General features: G+C 35.7%; 1 protein-coding gene across 3 annotated transcripts; it reads right to left on the minus strand.

Annotated features, from left to right (window-relative positions):
- Positions 1-214: 214 nt before the first annotated feature.
- Positions 215-6290, minus strand: gna15.2 (guanine nucleotide binding protein (G protein), alpha 15 (Gq class), tandem duplicate 2). 3 transcript variants are annotated; one of them, XM_026198219.1, is made up of 8 exons: positions 6181-6290; positions 3564-3730; positions 2784-2968; positions 2402-2556; positions 2086-2214; positions 1051-1180; positions 801-954; positions 215-685 (listed from the first exon to the last, which is right to left on the minus strand). In XM_026198219.1, the coding sequence occupies exons 1-8, from the start codon at positions 6189-6191 to the stop codon at positions 483-485; spliced, it is 1134 nt and encodes a 377-aa protein (XP_026054004.1). In that variant the 5' UTR covers positions 6192-6290; the 3' UTR covers positions 215-482. The 3 variants fall into 3 exon arrangements, with proteins under 3 accessions (XP_026054004.1, XP_026054005.1, XP_026054006.1); XM_026198220.1 differs by lacking the exon at positions 6181-6290 and adding an exon at positions 4832-4981; XM_026198221.1 differs by lacking the exons at positions 3564-3730; positions 6181-6290 and adding an exon at positions 4832-4980.
- Positions 6291-8925: the final 2635 nt, after the last annotated feature.

Consider the following 8925-nt stretch of genomic DNA (forward strand, 5'->3'; position numbering starts at 1 on the left):
AGTTCACAGTTACAAAAGTTACCACTTCATTTTACGTTGAATCGTACAATATAGCTAAATAAGAACGGCTTTATATTTTTTTTAGGAAAGCTTAATTTAGTAGTTCATTTGAGATGTCACACCGAAATCTGAATTTCATCGGATTAAATAACAAACTGATGCTTTTCTCAGACCAAAACACCTTTCTGAGCCATGTTTTTAATAATAAAAACACTTAATGTCACAGTGATTTTTAATGGGTGTAAATTTAAAGTGTCAATTTCTCACATGTAAACATAGGTTACTTATTATGAACATCAAAACTAACCCATAATTACATTTTGGATGGTCAGTTATAAATAATGACAAAAAAAATTTATAATTTAGATTGGCTGAAGAGTATGCAAACGTGTTTCCATAAAAAACTAGTGTTTCTGAATGTACACGGATTGGGATTAATACAGTCTGATGCCGAGTGCCATAAGGGGTGCGTCTGGCGCACATTAGAACATTCCAAAGTCTTCTAAGGCCTGGACGAGAACTGTGTCTTTCACGTTATTGAAGACTTTCTGGATGTTTTTGGTGTCTGTGGCACAGGTGAAGTGAGAGTAGATTTTTTTGGATTTCTTTGTCTCAAAGGAGACTGTTTTTTGTATATATAAATTCTCGATGAACGTCATGGCATCTTGAATGTCCCGACGTTTTCCTGAAGGTGGCGCCAAACCACAGAGGAAAGGAAAAGAAAAACAAATCAGACATGCCAAGCAAGAGATCACACAAATAAATTTGCCTTACACTTAACTTAATGTGCACCAATCTACCATTAAATTCAGGAAAGTATGTTTTTAGGTCAGAGAACTGAATCTTCTCGGCCAGGATGTCCTTTTTGTTTAGGAAGAGAATGATGGAGGAATTGGTAAACCATGTTGAGTGGATGGTTGTGTAGAACAGCGACAAACTCTCTTCCATACGGTTCTGGAGCCAAATAGAGCAAAAGTACACAGATGAACAGATTTATCATTATAACACTGGAAGGACTGAAGATATTTGAGGAGAGAGGCAGAAACATACATCCTTGTTGTTCTCCTCCAGAAGTTGGTCGTACTCGCTGAGGGATGCTAGAAATATGAGTGACATCACATTTTCAAAGCAATGAATCCACTTCCTCCTTTGTCCTCGCTGACCTCCGACATCTACAATCCTGAAAAGACCAGAAATCCAGTTCAGTCATCTCATCCACTTTTCTATTCGATCTGCTGTGGTGGATTTTCATCCCAGATTTGTCCCTTAAACTGTGTCCTTCTCCCTTTTGGTCACATTTATTCTAAATCCGATAGTGGCTCACCTTGGTTTCCTTGAACGTTATGTTGTATCTGCATAATTAACTCATTTGCCAGTGGTTCTTTGAAAGTTAACGTAAACAACAAACCACATGCAATGCACAGCATGTCAATAAAGTCAAGACTTTTTATTTCAGGATATGATGCTTTCATTAGTTAAAAGGTTAATTCACCCAAAAATGCACCAACTAACCCTTATATTTTCCAAGCCTTTATTACTTTCTAAGAAAGAAGAAAAGATTTTCTGACGAATGTCAAAAATTTAATTTTTAAATAAAAGTCAATGGGGTCCAAAACAGCATGTAATGTGGTGAAAACATTTATTAAAATAGTATTGGCGACCACAGTGTCTATGGATAGAGACTTTTCACGTCAAAACTAAAGCATACTTTGGGCATTAAAGTTATTGAAATGGTAATTATTGTAAATTAAACAGCTGGAAAAGAAGGATGTGTTCATGAATCGTGTTACTGTCATGAACAAGCGTCAAATTCAGACATAAAAGAGAAGAAATTGTTGGATAAAGTTTTCTCTTTTTTTTGCGCACGAAAAGTACTCTTGTAGCTTCATAAAGTTATGGCTGATCCACTGATGTCACATGGACTTTTATATCGATGACCTTACTATCTTTCTGGGTCTTGAATGTGTCAGAAAGCTCTCGCATTTCATCAAAAATATGGGTTTTGAATGACATGAGGGTGAGTGAATGAATTTTCATTTTTGGGTAAACTGTCCCTTTAAGGGGCTTGGTTGTTCATTGCTGTACCTGAGAGTTATCTTCTCCAAAGTAAAGCAATGGTCTGTGATGCCAGTCGTGGGGAATCGGACTTGAAGAACATCTTGAGGTGAAGGGATGTAACCTTGAGCTGCAATGCGGTCCAGGTTATCAATAAAGCTTAAAAAAAAAAAACAGTATTTAAATGCTTTGATTGAAAATCCATGTGCCACAGAATTCCTTGTAAAGCCTTATTTGCATATCATTTGTTGCATGGAATTGTCAATGGCATCAGGAAAAGCGAAGAGGAAATAATCAAAGATGCAGGTAATCAGGAAAAGACAGGAACTGTGTTAAACACACGTACTATTTAGTCGAGTCTAGCAGTTGATACTCTCTGCGCCGACTGTAACACATCTTTAAGCCTTTGTCTGCCCATAGATGATGAATAGCCTCTACATAACTTCTCTGCAGCTGCGTTATTTGATGTATATCCAGATCCTGGAACCACTGGGCATACATCTATGGATATTACAGACTTAATGAGACACTACATTAGGATCAAGGCTATCCTAAATTGGTGCTAACATACAGATAGATATGATGTTGGTATTTTATTATGTACAATATGCCAAAAATTCTTGCAGTCCATAATTTTCAACATACTTGATTCTGATCCATAATAAATCTAATATGATTGTTGATAATACAATGATCCTCATTAAAAACACACTTGGCTTCCTGATCACCTCGTTCTGTGGGTTGGAGTAGGGAATCCTAAGCGTTTTCATGGCATCTGTCATTGCACACATAGATTGGAAGATATTCTGGAAAACCAGTTTAGTGTAGTTACGTCTATCATCTTCAGAGTAGCCGCTTCCATGAATGATTTTCATCTGCTTCATAAACGTGGTCTTTCCGCTTTCTCCTGTGCCTAAAAGAAAACGAAATGAGCATGTGTCAACATTAGAGACCTCCGAACAGGAAACCTGAAAAAAAGCATACTAGACCTACTTTACAAAAATTTTACACAGCTCTAATATAGTAATTTTCCATTGCGCTCAGTGGAATGTGTTCTGTCCTATATAAGAACAATCTAAGTTTTAATTGTGCATTTCATTGTCTTTTCCAAAAGCTTAGCACTGGGTGTGTTTGAATGTTTATTTAAGTTATGATCAAACCAGAAAAATATCTGTATGTACCATATTACATAAAAAACGTTGCTCCTGTTTTAGGGAGGGAAGAGGAACTGAAGTCACACATTTACTAAAATTACCCCAAGACCAAAAAGGGAAGTTAGTTTTTATAACTATAAGTCTAATCAGCTCTTTTAGGAACACCTGACAGGAAGTTACCCTCAAGAAATGATGTAGGCCTAGCTAACAAACACCTGATGACATTCTTTGGCACGACATTTATTGCTATGATTAAATTTACTTTCACTACAGAAAAATTGTAAGTTGAAATAGAGATCAGCATGTTTCCAGTTTTAATACACGTCTGATAAAAGTCTGACAGAATCATCTCACCTAACAGAAGCACCTTGATTTCTCTCCGTTGTCTTTTCTTCTGCTCTGCAAGGATGCGTTTGATTTCATTATTTATGTAGACGGCGTTCCTCTCCTCTTCAGACAAGCAGCAGAGGAAACATGTACAGAAGTAGTAATGACCCATTTCTCCAACAGAAATGGAGTAACTATGAAAACATAAACAATTCTTCAATTTATGATGTCCAGCATTATCATTTTTTAATTATTTTGTAGTATGTGTTCGTCTTTGAAATGAAATGCAGATTTGACAGTTTGGGTTAGTGTGCGGGAAGCAAAAGGAAAACCCGGAGTGGAGTTTGGGTTTAGTGAAAAAAAGAACGCTTATTCAGGCGTTTAGTCTTTGCGTTGCATTCGAACATTTTTTTGTTGGTGGAAAAGAAATAATACGAACTAGTTTGCTAGTTTGCAATTAGAGATGGTATTTACTTTCTAAATGTACATTTCTCTCTGGACGTCTGACTCACTCAGCATCTTAGCCCTCCTCAACGTCAAAACGATTGGGATGACCAATCAAATTCAAGATGGCGGGCTTTCGTTAACAGAAGCCGTGTGAATTCAAAGCGCTACGCCACAGTTTTAACAGTCAGAGAGTGTGTGGTAAGATTTAAGTAGTTATACGAGTAATATTTGACCATTTTTTGACTATAAAGGAAATATTAAATGATTGACATTAACAACTATGCAAACTATTACAACGTGACAATATAGGCTACACCACAGAGCTGTTTTCAGCAGACATATGAATGTTTGAATAGGTCTATTTCTGAATTTGATGAACATGTTATGCACCTGCTTAAAATTGATTAACTCATACCCTAACTTGAACTTTAATACTTAAACCTGAACTAGAACAAAATAAATAAATACATTTTGATTCCCCCCATGTTCAAGACACTGTCATGGCTATGTATTAACTATGCCTAACGTTACTCGTTTAATTAATGTATGAAAGCCAAATGTTACACTCAAAATTAACATTCATGTTAGCCGCATTCATTCCGTTGTGTGATATCGCCAAATTGAAATAAGCTTAAGGTTTTTATTGAATTTTATTTCAACATAATGTGTGGCTTCTAACATCACCAATAATAGTGTGAACAGTTGCACACAGAAATGTTTAATCAATCACTGATTGCAATGGAAATGTTAAAGTTCTTATGAACGACAAATGCACTTGTACTGTACAGTGTTTCACTGTATTACACAATCTCTAAAACTAAGTAAACATGACAAAGAGAAACACTTACCTTTATTTGTAACACCTACGGTGTGTAAAGGGAAACAACATCCATCTTTTCCCAAATAAACCGTGGCTGTGCCACCTTGAAGGAATTTTCCCAAACAGAGTTTCTATCAACTGAGCCACTGTAGGTTCACTACAGACAAAACTACTTGCATTTCCTGAAAGTCTGCTTTACAATATGCTAGGTATGTTGCAGGGCAGAAGAGAACCAATGGGAAGTCAGAAGAATGAACCATGACATTATTCCGCATAGCTTAGTAACTATTTAAAGTGACCAATACAATTTGTTTTTATATTAAGAGTATTACTTTTTATAGTGTTGTCATACTGTGGAAATTGGCAGGACTGGTTGTCACACTTACAAGCAGTGAAGTGTCTCACAATATATTAATGTTGTGTTCTTTTGACCAAAACAATGGTTTACTCTGGGTTTTAATAATTTTACTGTATAAACGTAGCAGAAATTCCAGTAGCCTATAAAACCACAATAATAGGTGATAATGTTATTTTCACTTCCAGGAAGAGGAGGAAATCTTTTGGCATAGGTTGCTGTTTATGAAGCATATTTGCACCATCTGTTGTGAAGATCGTTGGTGTGGAATTGGTGTTTGCTCCAAATGCAAGCATAAAGTTGTTTGTTTCTTGGCAGGGCTCATAGACTGTTCAACACGCAAGATGCGATGCAATGCAATAAAGATGGAGGTCCAAGAGTGGTTTAGTTTTGATGTTAAAATGATTTGACTATTTTGGATTAGTTGAACTATTTTAAATGACAATGAATTGAAGCATGTGCTTTTATTACATGACTAAAGAATAGAGAATAGAATAGAAGATAGCTTGTTAAATGAATAGGGTGCTTAAAAATAAAATTTACTCATTTACTCATCCTAAAGCCGTCCCAAATATGAGTTTCTGTGTTCTGTTGAACACAAAAGAAGACATTTTGAAAAATATTGGTTAGAAAACAGCTGGTGGTAGCCAGTGACTGACATGAGTAAAATTATATCTACAGTAAACATGACGATACTTGGACACTTGGATTTCGCTGAACATCGTGTTGATCTTTCAAACAGAGTTTGATTGAAGGGCAATCTGACCAAATCATAATGCAAAATCCTCCATTTTGTCTGACAAATAAGACAGAGTAGATTAACGTCTGTGGACTTATTTTACATATGTTTTGTTTTTAACATATTAGAAATTGAATAAAGTGCATAAATAAAACACTTCATAGTATCAAACATGAACTGATTCTTAGTAAAGATCCCAAAGTGATTCAGTCCAGTGCAGTGAGTGATTAACATTAAAGGGTTAGTTCACCCAAAAATTAATATTAGCCCATAAGTTACTCACCCTAAAGTCATCCTAGACTTTCATCCTAGACATATGACTTTCTTCTTTTTTTAGACAAATCCAGTCAGAGTTATATAAAAAAAATTGTCTTTAATCTTAAAAGCTGTTTAAGCTGTCCAAAAGAAGTGAAATAAAACGCACCCATCCTTACTAAAAAGTGTCTCACACAGCTCTGGGGGGTGAACAAAGGCTTCCTGTAGTAAATCGAGTGTGTTGTGTTGTGATTGGCCAAATGCTTCAAGCGTGTGACGGAAATGTTACGCCCCTTAACATACTGTGGTGTAATCTACCAGCACAATGAGACAAAACCAATAAAACCCATCACAAATGAGACATTTGTTGCAGCCAGTGGGGACATAATTACTGATTAAAATGACTTATACTGTGTTTTTATGCGTTGCATTGCGTATCTCACCGCATAATCCATGTCTGCATTTGTGATCGGAGAAACAACAAACAACAAGCACTACTCTACACTCCTTAAAACTTGCATTTGAACCATCAGTGGCAAATTCTTTAAACATAAAAAAATAATAATAATAACAGGCTGTAGAACACTATTGTAGACGTATTGTAGGCTACTCTGCAGGTTCAGGAAACAGTCCTTCATAAAATGCGTCACACACTGCAGGCTTGAGTGAGGAATAGCCGGCGGATTCGGTGAAGGAACGTGCAGTGGAATTGAGGAAACTACTTGGGACCACCCCGTGCTGGACCCCACTTCATCCATGAAGCACAAAGTTTAAGTATTTCCTCATCGACCAGCACTGATTAGCTCCAGGCATGACGAATAAACAAAACTACAACAAGAATAAAAGTTACTCCTTTCTTTGCATGAACATTTGGGTGGTATTATGAAAATCTTAACCGTGAGATAGACATGTGGGGGAGTGTTTTGAATGAGCCGTTTTAGTGGGGCGTGGATGAGTCTTAACATTTATAAAGAATATCTCTTTAGGATTTGAGACTTTAGTCTGTGCAACTTTACAGATCTTCTTTATGCACCAAGAGCTTGTAACACTCCAAAGAGAAAGGAAAACTGAAATCGCATCATTTGACGCCTTTAACACATAACCGACTGTATTTACGGGAATACGCCACATAATGGCCATTTTGACATAATTGTGTTCATATTTGACCATTCAAGCACAATAAAACATGGAAGAGATCTGTTTTTGCGATCGCATGCTGTTTTTAAAATATTTTGTGAGACTGCAGAAATCGCTTTGCAATAAGGAAATCATTGCATCATGTGCTCAGCATTAGCTACGGTGCAGTGCAATGTTATTTTCATTTCATATGTAAAGATGATAGCCAATCATGTTAGAGGGCATTCACATTGACACCTCAGACACACCCCTGATATATAAATTATGTAATATTTTATATATATATATAAAAAAAATGTGTTTCATGACCCCTTCAAATAAATGTATATTGAAGCTTTCCTCAGAACAAAGCACTTTTTAATCTTCAGAAACTGGTCATTTCCTCTCATCACATTAAAAAGCTATTAAAATATCCCTTTGTAAAATATAGATTTACTAAGCGAAATGAAAACTTATATTGCATGTACAAAATGACATTTATTCCAAGTGTGCTCTGTTATAAATAATGAAAAAAAAAAAAAAAAAAAAAACCCTATTTGAGAGTTGTTCCCCCTAAATGTATGACTAAAATCAATGCTGTGTGTTGTAAATAACAATGGTTTATACTTTAAATAATTGTGTAAGTAGTAAAGCAACGCAAATGGGGCAAAATTGTTTTAGGTTTAAATCCCAGTCTAAACACTTTAAAAAATATGATTTTTTATTTGTGCTATCATTAGTAATTTCTTTATTTGTTCTTATTGTATAACTGACTGGTTACTTGTCATTTTTTGTTCAATTCAAAGTTTAAAATCTCGTGCTACAGCAACAAAATTACTCCACTGTAAAATAAAAAATACACAGAGGGAGCACAACTAACGTGAGATAGCTATAATGGCAATAAAACAATGTTTACATATGATTAAAAGCCTGCATAAAAATATGTCATATAAATTGGTATCTTCATTAGAAATTAGCCTACTGATTGCTATGGACAAAGAAAATTAATAGTAGCCTATTAATAAAATATCTGTATGACTGTAGGTCTGTATTTTGCACTTCTTCCCTGCTGGATCGAATATCTATACTTTTCAAAGTACAATATCGAAGTTAGAAATTCAAGAGTGATGACAAAATTAATTTTGTGGGGTGCCACAAATTTGTTAAAATTTCCATGACTAAAACAAGTTTGGGAAACACTGTATTAGACTATAATGTTATAGTCGCCGTTAGGGCTAAAAGGAAATGAAAGCAGTAGGTGTTAAAAGATATATAGGTGAGACAGAGATAGGTGTTAAAGGTTGTTTTTCACTAAGCATCAGTGTATCATTAACATGTCAGAAATCACAGGTGAGGCATTGCTTTTGGCTATTCTCCAGGATAATCTTGAGGCAGTCCATCTACATTCCAGACTTCTGATCTAATGGAGGGGAAAAAAACAAATCCTTCAGATTTGTACAAAGGTTCATGGCAAGGCTGCATCATCTACACAAACGTATTCACTTAAACATTGGATGAAGTGATTCTTTTCTCTTTAATATAGATGATGCCTGCTGGATTGTGATGTCTACAATGGACGCGAGCGGAGTCGTGGCGTGACCACAACAGCTTGAAGTTGTCTAATTTGGCAAATTTGGTCTCCCTGATGCACTAATAG

This window comes from Carassius auratus, chromosome 22 (genome assembly GCF_003368295.1).
Source record: "Carassius auratus strain Wakin chromosome 22, ASM336829v1, whole genome shotgun sequence".
Taxonomy (NCBI): Eukaryota; Metazoa; Chordata; class Actinopteri; order Cypriniformes; family Cyprinidae; genus Carassius; species Carassius auratus.